This window comes from Pagrus pagrus, assembly GCF_965226575.1.
Source record: "Pagrus pagrus genome assembly, chromosome: 16".
Classification (NCBI taxonomy): domain Eukaryota; kingdom Metazoa; phylum Chordata; class Actinopteri; order Spariformes; family Sparidae; genus Pagrus; species Pagrus pagrus.
In genome coordinates, this window is record NC_140200.1 from 5,274,518 (window position 1) to 5,287,783 (window position 13,266).

Consider the following 13,266-nt stretch of genomic DNA (forward strand, 5'->3'; position numbering starts at 1 on the left):
GATCAGTTTGTCTGTCTGTATGTCTTCACGGCAGTTTGGGTGGAATCCTGCCCGGCATGTCATTGAACGCAACATTTACTCTGCTCTTAAATGTCATTAGTGTGATGGTGATTAGTCTGAAAATCACAGTCAGGCAAACATGTGTCTTAACTTCTGAAACACTTCTTAATAAACATCTCTCTACATCCCCCAACATGACGTTTGTATTCATAGAAATAAATGTCACGAGAATCTCGATTAATCGAATAACACACACACAAAGGAGGATTTCAAGTCTCCATATAAGATGCAGCACAAACTCTCAGCTGCAACCTTGCAGAAGTGGAGTTTGGGAGAGGGAGGGCGGGAGGGTGAGAGAGGGAGGGAGGGAGGGAGGGAGGGGGTGTTGTCGGCAGTTTCCCTCCAGACATACATCATTTCAGCCCAACCTACAGCTGCTGCCACAGGGATGGAGACTACAGCATTGCGGGAATAACACAGACTGCATGCCGAGTGCTTTTCTCACAAAAGAGGCAGAATTCAGTTGACGGAGTTTCTTCCTCTCAGCAAGGATCATTATTTCTGACGGTAATGATGCGCAGACGGGGCTCGGTCCTGCAGCTGTCACTGGGTTGAAACCTGTCAACCTTGGAGAGGGGAGGTCGGTGTGGAGACAGACAGAACTCCTCGGAGCCGGCTGCTTCTGCACCGCAGACCGGATCTCACGTCCAACCTGGACACATTTTTTTTTTTCTCCCTTTTTGCTGCATTCGCGATGATCTGAGCGTGACTTCTGGGCGCTGAGTAGAGGCATCCCTCCTCTTTCTCTCTCTCTCTCTCTCTCTCTCTCGCTCTCTCTCTCTCTCCTCTTCCTCCCCTCTTTCTCTCCCGCCTCCCCTCTCTGCCTCTCTTTCTCTCCTTTCTTTCCGTGGGTTCAGCACAGGCTGCCCAGTCAGTCAGCCCCCTTTTTGTTTTTTCCAGCGCTGGGGAAGCTGATAACGATGGGACGAACCGGTTTCAGCACCACGGAGAGCGCCCGACTTCTGCTGCTCGGTGTGTTTGGTAAGAGAGAGAGTGTGTGTGTGTTCGTCGTGACTGCTCGCTGCAGTCAGTGTGTGTGTGTGTGTGTGTGTGTGTGTGTGTGTGTGTGTGTGTGCGTACGTGTCCGTGCGTGCATGCGCGTGCACCCTCTGCGCTTGTTTAGCTATGACAGATGTATGGATGTATGTGTCTTCCCCGCACATCACCTGTGTCTCCTCCATGCGTGGATGTAAAAGTCGTGCGGACACGATCAGAGTTGCAGTTGGTCACTTTCTGACGTTGTTTAGACCGCAGCCAGTCGCGTGCTGTTGCTCCCCTGATACAGAAGATTTCAGGCTCCACCGTCTCAACCTGATTTTGACTTTGCCGTGAGGAAGCAGAGGTGACGTGACAGCGATCTAAAAATGTGAGAGACCTTCCGCTAAACTCAAGAGGAGATCATTAAGCCTCGGTTTCTGCTGATTCTGCATGTTTTGGTATACGTGTGATCGTGTGTGTGTCTGTGTGTGTGTGCGTGTGTATGTCTGTGTGTGTGTGTGTGTGTGTGTGTGTGTGCTCCCCACCCCATCTGTTACCCTTTTTTCTATTCTGTGGTCAGGTGTGCTGGCGCTGTCCGTGGTGCTGGCGGAGCAGGAGGGGGAGAACCTGTCCGGTCTGTCCAACAACCCAGACAAAGCCATCTTCGCGGTCCGTGAGAACGGCACGACATGTCTGATGGTGGAGTTCGCCGTGAAATTCCTCGTGCCATATGACGTGCTCGCTCTCAACGGGATAGACGTAAGGAATCCCCTCGTGTATTTCAATATGTATTAAAAAAAAATTTTTAAAAATTAAAACATGAAACGTTTGGCTGTTTGAAGCGTAAAGCTGCATAAAATACGGCTCCGTTTTGGAGACATTTTTTGGGTTGTGCGTAAAGGTGGCTGCAGCGCTATGAAAATGTTGTTTCACACGCAAAATATTCTTCAATCTATTCAAATGGACTGTTTTTATTGTAATCAATAAAGAACATGTATTTTGAGAACATTAGACTTGTGTGTGGAAGCTGCTCTTGTAGTGTGCAGTCGTGCGTAAAATGCTGACGTCGCATTGAACCCTTCATCAAGAAACGAAAACAAGGAGAGCTTTTATCGATATCAAACTCTTTTTTTATATAATTAAATGCACTTTTCTTTGTTTCTGTTTCTAGTAACATCTCATTCAAATAATCTTACCTGCATTCTGGATATGTTTGTTACACTACAAGTTCGTGCGTAAAAATGGGTAGACATGCTAAAACAAAAAAACACTCCACAATCCCCATGTGTCAACTTTTTTTTTTTTTGACGCGTTTGTTGGATCTTTTCGCAGCTGATCACCGAGCAGGCGTCGTTCACTCTGCCCCGGAATGCAGAAATCGAGGGTAAATGTGGGACCACGGAGTCCGAGATCCACATATCCTGGAAGAACAAAGCCTACACCCTCCGCATCTACTTCTCAAAGGTGGGCGAGAAAGCGTCATGGAACACGGAAATCACGCACATACTGTATCATCATGTGCAATTAAAAAAAAAAAAAAAAAAAGTCTGAATCATCTCCTGGGAATATCAAAGCGCCCACACAATTTACAGTCACCTGGAATTTCCATCTGTGTTGAGCGATTTCACAAAATTTATGCCAGATTGTGTCTGTTTGTCCTTTGAATCATGTAGCGGGAGCGTGACATCATTTCACTAATGCACTGAGTTAAAGGAAAATATCTCATTTAAAAGGAAATTACCTCACTTATTATGAGAATATATTAAAAGAGACATATTTAGCTGGGTGAAGGGCCAACCGGCCCCCTCTGTGCGCTGAAAAAGCCCACTTTTGACGCATGTGTGTGTGTCTGCGTGTTGCAGGAGTTCCATGACAAGGGCACTGAGGTGTGGAAGATTAGCAAGGTCCAGTTCGTCTACGACACCTCGGAGACATCGCATTTCATCAACGCATACAACCGTGAGTCTCCCGCCGGTCGAGCCTGTGTTGTGTCACAGTTGCTACTCAGCACATTTCCATCCATCCATCCATCCATCCAACGCAAAAACGTGCTCTCATTCGTCTCACGTCTGCGTTCAGCTGGAAATCAAAGAGTTGATTCATGCATGGATTTATGATTTTTCGCCCACTTGTATAGAAAAGAGCTTTCGCTGGCTTTATGACAGATTTTAGATAGAGCCGGGTAAGTTTCAGCTGGAAAATGCGCCCTTTAATATACAAATTGTATTGTGAAGCAAAACGAGTGCACTTCCAATAAAGTTAAGAATAAAAAAATATAACTTCTTTCATAAGTTTTAATTATTCTATCTTCAACTTGAAGGGTTGAAATTTGTATTTTCTTTTATTTTGAAGGACTTTGACCTCTTCGAAATCATCAAATTTAGGAATCTGCATGAATCTTTCCTTTTTTCCACACAGGCCAACATGGATGTCGATCACGCACACGCCCACGCATCTTAAACCTAGTTACATCATCATGCCTCTATCCTTACGTCGTGTTTTCCTTCGTGACTCTGTCTCTCTGTCTCTCCAGCTGGGAAGCACACAGCCAGCACGCACCGCCTGTCGGCCCTGGTCACCCCCGCCGGGCGCTCCTTTGTGTGCCAGGCGCAGCAGACCCTCACCCTGATCTCCAGTGACCACCAGAAGGGCGTCACCGTGTCCATGTACGACATCCAGATCCAGCCCTTCGACATCGCCTCTGACTTCATGTTCAGTGAACGTAAGGAAAAAAAACACAAAAACCTTTTCTGAGACGCACCAACATGAAGTCTGCCACACTGCCACTGCTTTCTGAAGCACATTATGAGGAAACAGAGATGGTGATCGTGATGAGAACTCCTGGGGGGGTGTTTTTAACTTTACATCTACCTCTCTCTCTGACTCACACACACTGACACACACACACACACACACACACACACACACACACACACACACACACACACCTCTCTGGGGGGTTATTGCTGCAGTATGAGCTGCAGAGATGGAGAGAGGGTAACAAAGAGGGGGTGGGAGAGAGATGCAAAGAGAGGAAGAAAGAGAGAGGAAGAAGGAGAAGGGGGTGGGGGTCATCAGGACTTTATGAGTGCAGTTATATCCTTGCCCTCAATGCAGCTTTTATAGACATGCTCGGTGTACCTGGGCGTCCTCTGAAAGCCAATCACCTTGGAAGAATCACTGGCTCTGAGCTGCTGTAAACTAGGCTGTGCTATGCTTCGCTGCCTCCCTCCATAGTGTACATTAACTGCTGTCCACAGGGAGAAACAGCTCCCAACTTTCAAACCCCACATGCACATACTGTACCGTGCAGCCGGTTGTGGTTTTTTAGGCGTCCTCCTTTCCCTCCTTTACAGACACCCATGTGTGAAAGATGTGTGTGCATGCTAACATGCCTTTAACTGAGAAACAGCAGAGGAGAGAAAACTGTGTGTGACTAACTGTTTAACTGCAAGAGAGAAGAAACATCCGTGGATAAAATGTGTCATTGAGTGAATAAAAAACAAAGGAACAGTCACTGCTGTGTGAACACACACCGATGCTGCCTCCATTTGTATCACACATCTATGCACGCTTCACATCCATCGGCCTGACTAAACCTGCAAGGGTCCGCGATGAGTAGGCCCGTCACAAAAACTACTTTTGTTGGACGATTTATTGTCCCAGAAACAATTGTGATGAGCAATAATATTGTAATTTTAAGCCCATAAATAAATTAAACAAACCACACAACCAAAACAATGAATAAAATGGGCTCGTAGACTCACACATACAATGGGCCATGTTGAGGTCAGCAAACAGGGTCAAGATCACGTACGTACACACACACACTCCACCTTTATCAGAAGATTGCAGCCGCTAAAGTTTGGACATTGCCCTTGGCTATACTGCAGTTTTGATCATAATTTGATTGTTCTCTGATCTTTTGATCAATTCAGTCAGTTTTTAAGCATAAAATCCCAAAACATTCATGGGTTTCAGCTTCTCAATTGTGAATAACTGCTGGTTTATTTGATCCCAAACAATGTGAACATGGTATATTTGGATGTTGAACCTCTGGTCAGACAAAACAATACATCTGGAGACATCGCTCTGAGCTTTAGAGAATTATGAGCTGCTTTTTCACTATTTTGGACATTTTAGACTAAACACTTTAAAATAAATCAACTGTCAGACCAAACAATGAAAGTTATTGTTTGTTTTAGACAGAATTTATAAATAATAGCATTATATGATCAAGACACAGTTCCACTGAAAGGTATGAGAAGGTCAAGGGTCTTTGTGGACCCTTGTCAGTCGTGTTCAGTCACCTCAGCATGCTGACTTGTGTTCGTTTATTCCCACAGCCCACAAGTGCATCACCGACCAGCGGGAGCGTCTGGAGGAGACCCTCCCCCTCATCCTGGGCTTCATCCTGGCCCTCATAATCGTCATCACGCTCACCGTCTACCACTTCCACCTGAAGCTGACGGCGACCCAGCCCCAGCTCCCCAGAGATCGCTCCATGTACAAGAACATGTAGTCGGCAGCGGCAGCGGCAGCACGGCGGCGGCGGCTCCCCTCAGCTCTCTCCAAAGCTAACCTGACAAAAGACTTGTCTCCTCGATGTCCCAGGCCTAACACCACCGAGGAAAAAGTGCCACATGATGGACTGAATCCATGACGGAGAAATGTGTGTGTCGCCTTGTACCGTAGGCCCACTGGAACCACTGGAAGTTAACGGGACAGCTTGGGGCCTAGCATGGATGTAGTTGGAGGGTAAATCCACCAAAATCTAATTTACCCGGCTGCTGAATTGAATCTTAACGACATAAATTCATAGTCAACATCACAGTGATTAAATTCTAAAGAAAATAAAAACACACATTTATGCTTTAATGAAAATATAACTGATTTTTTGGGCTCAGATTGTTTGTTGTTTGCCTTCTGAGAAAGAAACCTGTTTTTTTCCCGCCTCGCTGGGATCTGGTTCGTCACTTCAGCCATTTTTAATCCAACTTCTCTTTGAAAGAAATTAGCCCGAGCTTCTGCTGTCATTCGTCAACGGTTTGTCGTCTTTTCTCTTTCTCTCTCTCTCTGAAACTGCTGCTAAATGATTTCAGTACCTACTGTCGATTCTGTATTTGCTAATCTGTTTCTGTTCAGAGAATCCCCTTTGATTTTTCCCTGTTTTTTGAATGCAGCCATAGTGTTTTCACAGTGGACAAGTCTTGTAAGTGTGTGCAGTGCAGTGGCATTCAGAGTTGCGATGTTTTTTTTTTGCTTTGACTTTCGACAAATCTTTTTCTCCTCACCGATGTACGGAACATATCAAAAAAAAAAAAAAAAAAAAAAGGAAGAGAGAAAAAACTTCTGAGTAAAAATTCTGCACTAAACAGTGACGAATTTCTCAGAATGCCATATGAGAGCGTTTATGAAAAGACAGAGAGGTTATCGAATTAAAAAAATAATAATAATGTGTATAATATTTTCAGAATCAAAGTCTATGCATAAACCTCTGCTGATGCAATTTTTTGTGCAGTATTCTTCTGTTCATTGAAATAAATTGCTGGAATCATCTCTACACACCTGTCCGGTTATTTCTATTATCCGTCACATCACTTACATTACACCCTCTTCAGTCTGTCAGGCCTAATAAAAGTCACCATTTCCTTCCTTTACGTTGGCAAAATCAAATCAAACGAGACTGTGAGAGTGTTCGAATGAAGCAGAGAAGCTGTTAAAAAAAAAAAAAGGTGACTGATGCTCCTGTCAGAGGAGACACTGCAGGGATGGAGGTATTGATTTTGTCGTCCGAGCCTGGAAACGGAAAACGCAATATGAACAAGTCTAATTGAAAATAAATAGAGCGTTTGTGTCAGCTACACCTATTTGTTTCAGCGGCGTGGACGTCGTACATCATCCTCAGTCGCAGGACGTCAAAGTCAAAGCCCTTAATCTACTTCTTCAGTCACACTGTGGGAAATGATCTTGAAGGAAGCCGTCTTCTTGTTTCCAAAGTCAACTCCAGACCAGAGGCCCATTAAAGCTTTTTTCTGATTGACTCTAATGTTAAAAATCAAGAACGAGCACAGATGAATCATTCAACGACCAGAACATTAGAAAAGACTGGTTGTAATGTGATTTTTTTTCTAAAGGATAAGTTCACCTGAAATTTATAGAAAGTCAAACAAGTCCCCATCTACTTCAGTTGTTTAGGAAAATGCTGCAACACTACTTTGCTGTGAAGCTCCAGAAATGTTTTGTGGACTACAAAACTTCACCTGACTAAGGCTGAGTAGATAATGAATTTTTCATTTTTGGGGTTAACTTATCCTTTAAAGCCGTGTGTTTCCTAGGGCCCCCTGCTCGACATGTTCCTGTGCTCAACTCACCTGATTGAAATAAATGGGTCGTTATCAGGCTTCAGCAGGGCTGATTGTTTAAAGGCGTTGGAGCAGGAGAAACATCTAAAACATGCAGGGCAGCGGGCCCTCAGGACCAGGATTAAAAAACACTGCTTTAAGTGTTACAGCAAGTACTCTTAAATTAATCATGTGTTTAGTGAATCTGAGAAATGGACGCAGTTTAAATTCAACTGGAAACGGTAGCAGAGAGGAGGGAGGCTTTAAATGTCTCCCTCCTGTCACACTTTAAAGTTACACATTTTAAAATCATGTTTGACTTCCAGAGAAAATTTAGACTTTCTGAAAAAGCAGAAATTAGCAAAAAAAACAAACAAAAAAAAAACAATCAGCAGACCTCTGAATTCTAATGTTGTTTTGTTTTGTTGATGTTTGGTTGTTTGGTTGTGCTGAGAATGGACTGGAATTTTGAACTTGTATAAATTGTTTTCTATGTATTTGAAGTTTATTAAATAAAAACACAAATACAAAAAATAAAAAAAAATAGATATTTAAAATTTTGAAAAAATTAATTTTAAAATTTTAAAATTTTGAAAAAAAAAAAAAAAAAAAAAAAATTAAAATTAAATTTGGAAATAATTTTTTAATTACAATTTTAAAATAAAAAAATTAGATAAATTTTTTTTAAATACATTTTTTAAATTAAATTCTAAAATTAAAAAAATGTAAATTAAAAAAAATCTTTTTTAAAAAATAAATTTGAAAATTAGAAAAAATAAATTTGAAAATTAGAAGATATAAATTTGAAAATTAAAAAAAATAAATTGCTAACGAGCTGCCCTTAAATGAGCCTGTGTGTCCACCAAAAGATAAAATAAGTGAACAGAAAATAATAGTGTCACTGTCAATAAACATCACATTTGCACAAAAACTCACCTGTCGCTGAGCTTCACAAACTTTCAACAATAGAGCTGCTGCCCGGTTGTTTCAGGTGTCGAAGCAAATATCCTTTCTCCTCCTCTTCGGAAACGTCGTCTCCATTTCCTTGACCCATAACTATCTCAACCTATAACTACTGGACACAGCCTTGAAGGTAAAGTCCCATTCATTAGTATGAAAGCTGCTCAGTGGAGCGTGAAAGTCTTTTGGCTTGATTTACAGGAACAGCTCTCAGAAATGCTTGAAAAAGATGAGACTGATATTTTACTCATCTTTAACAAGTCCAACTTCTCCCCAGATGAAATGTATATAATTAATTTCATTATTATTTGAGCAAAATATTACATTTATAAAGTGAAATAGCTTGAAATATGACCCTCCTGTCACACTTTTAAAGTTACACATTTTAAAATCATGTTTGACTCCCACTGAAAATTTAGATTTTTCTGAAAAAGCAGAAATTGGCAAAAACAATCAGCAGAGCTCTAAATTCTAAATGTTGTTTTGCCTTGTTTGTTGATGTTTGGTTGTGCTGAGAATGGACTGGAATTTTGAACTTGTATGAATGGTTTTTTATTTATTTGAAGTTCTTGAATTAAAATAAATAAATAAAAAAATAAATTTAAAAATAAAAAAAATAAAAATGAAAAAATGAAAAAATTTAGAAATAAAAAAATAAAATTAAAATTAAAAAAAGATAAAAATTTTAAATTTTTTAAATACATTTTAAAATTTTAAGAAATACATTTTGAAATTTTAAAAAGTAACTTAATTTTTTTTAAAAACAAAATTAAAATTTTTTAAAAATACATTTTAAAATTTTAAAAAATGAACGAGCTGCCCTTAAATGAGCTTGTGTGTCCACCCAAAGATAAATTAATGAACAGAAAAAAATACAGTGTCACTGTCAATAAACAATACATTTGGACAAAAACTCACCTGTCGCTTTATCATATTTGACTTCCACTGAAATTTTAAATCGAAAAAAACTTAGACTATTTAGATATTTCAAATGTACTCCTTTTAATTAGCAGACCTCTGAACTGTGTTTTGTTGTGTTTTGTTTGTTGATGTTTGGTTGTGCTGAGCGTGGACTGGAGTTTTGAACTTGTATGGATTGTTTGTATGTATGAAAAGTTCTTGAATAAAAAAGAAGAAAAAAAACTTGTGGCTCTTTTAGACTTTCCACATGTTATTGGACCGAACGGCTCAAATGATGAAAAAAAAAATGTATCCACCATTTTACAGATGCTTCTTTCACAAGTCTTTTTGGGCTGCAGTGCGTCACGTGACGCTGGAGTTACACAGTTTGGCCACTACAAAGAGCCTGGTGCTCCTCCGGGGGGGCTGGATTCGAGCTCAACCGGTCAATTTCATATCCAAATGTTTGGAGGGAAAAAGATGGTTACCAGTACAAAACTGAAATATTTCACTTTCTGTCATAAGACTTGTGCTGAAAGGGTTTCAAGTCCACCGTCTGCGTTCAGGCTTTCAGCGGGAAACACACAGGATGTTAATGACGTCTCTGTTATAGAGCCAGTCTGTCAGCGTGCATCACACTGGATACATTTAAAGTAAATGCCGGAGCTAAAGCCCAGATTTTATAAATAAATCAGCCTTGAATCCACACTTCACACCTCACCCATGTAAAAAAATAATAATAATTTTTGGTTATATAGTAGAAAACCTTTCAAAATATAATTTAGCTTATTTTTTATTTATTGTAGTTTAAATGTCTTTTATTTTTTAGATATGATTTTAAGATAATAATACTAAATCTCTTCATTCTGCTTAAATACAGCTGCATTCAGTCCCACGTGAAGACGTGCTGACTCTGTAAAACACCTCCTCAGGTTGAAGAACATGAACTCGTCGTCCTCAATGGACAAATAATACCCATGCTTTTACTTCTGCGAGGTGTCTGCTGTCCCAAAACATAAAAATCTGTTTAGAAAACAACAACATAGGAGCAATTAATAGTCACTGATCCCATTTGAAGCCAGCGCTCGAGCACCAATACATCTGTTTATGTACAGATCCACAGTTTCGAGTGACCTGTAGCTTTAGTGCGATGCCGAGTGCGGTCTGTGGAGACTCTACGGATGTGTCGCATTATTCACCTTAATAGTAACTCAGCGACTGTACAGTCCTGAGTGTGAAGCTCACTGATGCCCTGCAGTCCCACGGGGGCCCCGGCAGTACTTGTGCTTTTTATTTACTGGGCCGTCGGCAGAGGTATCTCTCTCCGAAAGAGAAGCTCCATTCTCTGTCCGAGCTAAATCAATATCCCATTATAGTGTTTCAGAGGGAAATGGCTCAGAGGAAAGAAAGAGAAATCACCTCGTATATTATGGCAACAGCGATCCATGAATGTGTCTCTGCTGCTTCTCTGCCGGGAGGTGAAGTTAGGGTGAAATAGCTGGAAATGAGAACTGTTGAATTTAAAAGGAATATGAAAGACCAAAACAGAAAATAAGAGACAAAATAAACTGTTGATGACTGAAAGGAACTCCCCTTGAATAATCTGACAGTGTGCCGTTTGGGAAAAAACAAAAAAATCTCTGCTTGATATGAGACACAGAGAGAAGAAGAAGAAGAAGAAGAGGAGGAGGAGGAGGAGACTGTCGAGGGTGATGAAGGAAAAATCCATGCAACACATCTCAATGTTTTTATGGGCGTTTTTTAATTGAAACCAGCTTCACTGATAACAAACATGCAATATCACTGTACAAGCCAACACCACAGATAAGTGTTACTCATTCAAGTCCTGACACATTGTCGAGGATTAGCCAGCAGCGCACACACACACACACACACACACACGCAGGCACGCACGCTTTCAGATGTTGTACAGAGATAAACACGCTCTACCTCTTTTACACACACAAACACACACACACACACACGCTCACGTACGCACAGTCATATTTACATATCACAGTGAATGATGGGTAAAAACGATGCGGGGAGGAGGATTACACTGTTTCTCCCGGTCCGACCAGAGATGAGAATGGCAGCACAGTTCCAGTGATAGCGAGTGTGTGTGTCTGACTGAGGTGGGATAAGGAGTGAGATGATGACAGTGAGGATGTGAGTAGAAAACGAGACCTTTTTTTTTTTTTTTTATCAGCAAATCCTAAAATCTGTGCGGCAGGTGGGCGTCTTGGATGGGCGCCTCTTAGCGTTTAGAGAAAACAGGATGAGGCTCCTAATATATAAAAAGAAAAGAAAAAACAGGTCTGCGTCGAAGAAAAATCTTCTCTTTTTCCGTCAAAATCCACTCAATCTGTGCTACATTTAAATGCATGGTGTCATTACAGTATCATAAATACAGGGCTTCATGGTTTCATAAATAGGTTCGGGGTATTGCTCGGATGATATAACAACTGATATCACTGTCTGCCGACGCGCTTTTTAGAAATGTAAAATCAAAACCCAGCGAAATAAACAAATAAAATAAACCAAAAAAAAAAAACAAAAAAAAAAAGGCCACACTACCAAAAAATAAACCTTCAATTGCAATAAATAAATAAATACTTTTAAAACGTCATACAAAATTCTGACATTACCCTTTTTTTTCCAACATTTAATGGAAGTTCTGTCTACAAATGTAAGATAATAAATATATTTAGTATTTTTAGTAACAGTTAGGTTTAGGTGGGTTTTATTTGGGATATCTCTTATATCTTTAAGCAAAAACTGGATTATAAACAGTAGGAAAGATCTCTGCAGAAACTCTATTTAATACTGCTCATATCACAATGGTTACGACACGATAAAATACTGCAAATTATCAAAACTGTACAGAAAAACTTACAAGTTTCTCTAAAATACATTTTCACTGTTAGTGTGTGAGATTACAAGAGAGAGCTCGTCTCTGTTCGACCAGCCGAGCAGCGCCCCCCCCCCCCCCCCCCCTCCGTCCTTAAGGTGGACTGACTGACTGACGCAGCAGCCGTACAACAGTCATAACCAGTCAGAGAGCCCTCTCCGCACGCAGCTGATTGTTCTGCCCTCTGCTGCTCTGGTCTGGAGCACAGCGTCGGGCCCCCCGGGGGGTCCCTCCACCTCTGTCAGCAGCTCGCAGCGCCCCCTCGGAGGCTCTTGCTGATGGCTACTACGACTCTACACGGAGAAGAAGACTCACAGTCTTGGAAGAGAGAAGACCCAGCACATCCCACACGTTTTCTACTGGACGTCTAGTGAGTTCCTCTGGCACAGTAGTAACACGCTTCAACTCCAGGTCAAGGTTTTCAAAATGGTCGACGATTTTTTTTTTTTTCTTCTTTTCTGTCGTGTGTTTTTAAAAAAAATGTATTTCTTAGATATTTCCTCTAGCTAATCTACTTCACGGTTACAGGTGTGAGTGTCAGTGGCACGCCACCAAGCGGTGGGGTGTTTTGGCTGGGTGAGGGCAGTGCCACCCTGGTGGTGTGTGTATGTGTGTGTTTTTTAGTGTAGAGGAGGGCAGGTCTTTGGGCCAGCAGGGGTCAGCGGTGGCGATAGTGTCTCATGAGGGGGACGATGCAGGAAGGGGGTCCAGACATCTTGAGGAAGGGGTGCTGGAGGAGCTCCTGGGCCGTGGCTCTCTGCGACGGCTCCCTCACCAGCATCAGGTCCAGGAAGGACCGCAGCACCGAGGACACCTGAAGACACAAAGACGAGCTTTAATTCTGGTTCTTTTCTTTCGTCTGTGCTTATAGACTGTGAAGGACAGTTTACAGCTATACAAATGTCTCCTGAATGCACTTTTTAGTGAAATGTCTCAAAAACTTTTCCCATTCCTGCTAAGCTAACCTGGAAACACTGTAAACATTCTATCTGCTCATCATCAACATCTTATTATTGTCATTCTGGGCATGTTAGCATGACCACATTAGCATTTAGCCCTTGGGGGACGCCACTGTATACTTAACTTCTGGTTCAGGAGTCAAAGGGTGGAAGG

The 13,266-nt window shown here is 41.5% G+C and overlaps 2 protein-coding genes across 10 annotated transcripts in view; one reads left to right on the forward strand and one right to left on the reverse strand.

Moving 5' to 3' along the window:
* Positions 1–403: 403 nt before the first annotated feature.
* lamp5 (lysosomal associated membrane protein family member 5) lies at positions 404–6,601 on the forward strand. 2 transcript variants are annotated; one of them, XM_084377029.1, is made up of 6 exons: positions 404–1,032; positions 1,619–1,797; positions 2,371–2,502; positions 2,901–2,997; positions 3,572–3,760; positions 5,385–6,601. In XM_084377029.1, exons 1-6 carry the CDS (start codon positions 981–983, stop codon positions 5,558–5,560), a joined length of 825 nt encoding a protein of 274 aa, XP_084233155.1. In that variant the 5' UTR covers positions 404–980; the 3' UTR covers positions 5,561–6,601. The 2 variants fall into 2 exon arrangements, with proteins under 2 accessions (XP_084233155.1, XP_084233154.1); XM_084377028.1 differs by having other exon boundaries at positions 407–1,041.
* A 4,380-nt stretch (positions 6,602–10,981) lies between these two features.
* The window catches only part of pak5 (p21 protein (Cdc42/Rac)-activated kinase 5), a 75,216-nt gene continuing 72,931 nt past the window's right edge, over positions 10,982–13,266 (reverse strand). For all 8 annotated transcript variants that reach the window (XM_084377763.1, XM_084377761.1, XM_084377760.1 and 5 more), the window contains one exon: positions 10,982–12,967. In XM_084377763.1, the coding sequence (XP_084233889.1) occupies positions 12,812–12,967 (156 nt within the window). In that variant the 3' untranslated portion in view covers positions 10,982–12,811. The remainder of the gene's footprint in view (positions 12,968–13,266) is intronic.